Genomic DNA, 878 nt, shown 5'->3' with positions numbered 1-878 from the left:
CCTGGGGCTGAGGGCCCCCCGGAGGCGCTCTCTCCTGGGGGTAGACGTGAGCGCTGCGGCCCACTGCCGTGAGGCTCGGGCCAGGTGCCCTGGCCCTGACCCCAGGGGAGGTGCTAGAGCCCCGTCAGGTCCACGATGGCCTTGATGAAGATGGCGTCGTCACGCACGTAGGAGTTCTTGGCCTCCATCTTGGAGACAGGGCAGAAGAGGGGGCAGCCGCTCGCAATGTTCATGTCATTGACCGGCCTCTGGAAAGAGGACGAGGTCACGTCGGGTCTGAAGGCGTCGATCACGTGCTCCCGGTTGTTCTGGTCAAGCAGCATGAGGGTCACCTAGGAGGAGTCCCGAGGGGCAGCGTGAGCACCGCTCCCCCCCACCCCGTCAGCCCCTCCGGTGACTGCCCATTCTGACGTTTCTGTCCTCGGACACCTGCCCCCCGGGACTGAGCAGAGCGCCACGGACCTGCATCCACTCCTGGGTTTGCTAAGTGCGTCCAGCACAACTGCACCCCCAGCCACGCCAAGGACCAGCCCTCCCCGAGAGGCACCATGCCCTCTGCTCTGCCCCCCACCAGTTCTGTGCTGGCCTCGCCCCCAAGCCCCCCACCCCTCAGGCTCAGGCGCTCCCACCACAGGAAGGGCTCTCCCGGGCGGGCGGGATCTCACTGGGCAAGTGGCTGTGGAAGCCGGTGCTACCAGAGCCACAGCGACAGCACCACGTGCACGCCTGAGGCCAGGAGCCCAAGAGCCAGTCCCGACACCCTCGCCCCGCAGGCCCGGGGCCCCGGCAGCCCTGGGCAGCCTGCGCACCTTCTGGTTGAAGGGCCAGCGCAGGAGGGCGTCATGGGGGCCCTTCATCACCAGGAAGAAGAGAGACAA

The 878-nt window shown here is 67.5% G+C and overlaps 1 protein-coding gene across 1 annotated transcript in view; it reads right to left on the bottom strand.

Annotated features, from left to right (window-relative positions):
- Positions 1 to 6: 6 nt before the first annotated feature.
- Positions 7 to 878, bottom strand: part of TRAF2 (TNF receptor associated factor 2) — a 30,313-nt gene continuing 29,441 nt past the window's right edge. Inside the window, exons 12-13 of the mRNA XM_015572332.1 lie at positions 810 to 878; positions 7 to 332 (exon numbers count right to left, since the gene is read on the bottom strand). The exon at positions 810 to 878 is cut by the window's right edge and continues 31 nt beyond it. Coding sequence (XP_015427818.1) covers positions 114 to 332; positions 810 to 878 — 288 coding nt within the window. The 3' untranslated portion in view covers positions 7 to 113. The remainder of the gene's footprint in view (positions 333 to 809) is intronic.

Source organism: Myotis davidii, unplaced genomic scaffold (assembly GCF_000327345.1).
Source record: "Myotis davidii unplaced genomic scaffold, ASM32734v1 scaffold609, whole genome shotgun sequence".
NCBI lineage: Eukaryota > Metazoa > Chordata > Mammalia > Chiroptera > Vespertilionidae > Myotis > Myotis davidii.
This window is presented reverse-complemented; position numbering and strand designations above follow the sequence as displayed.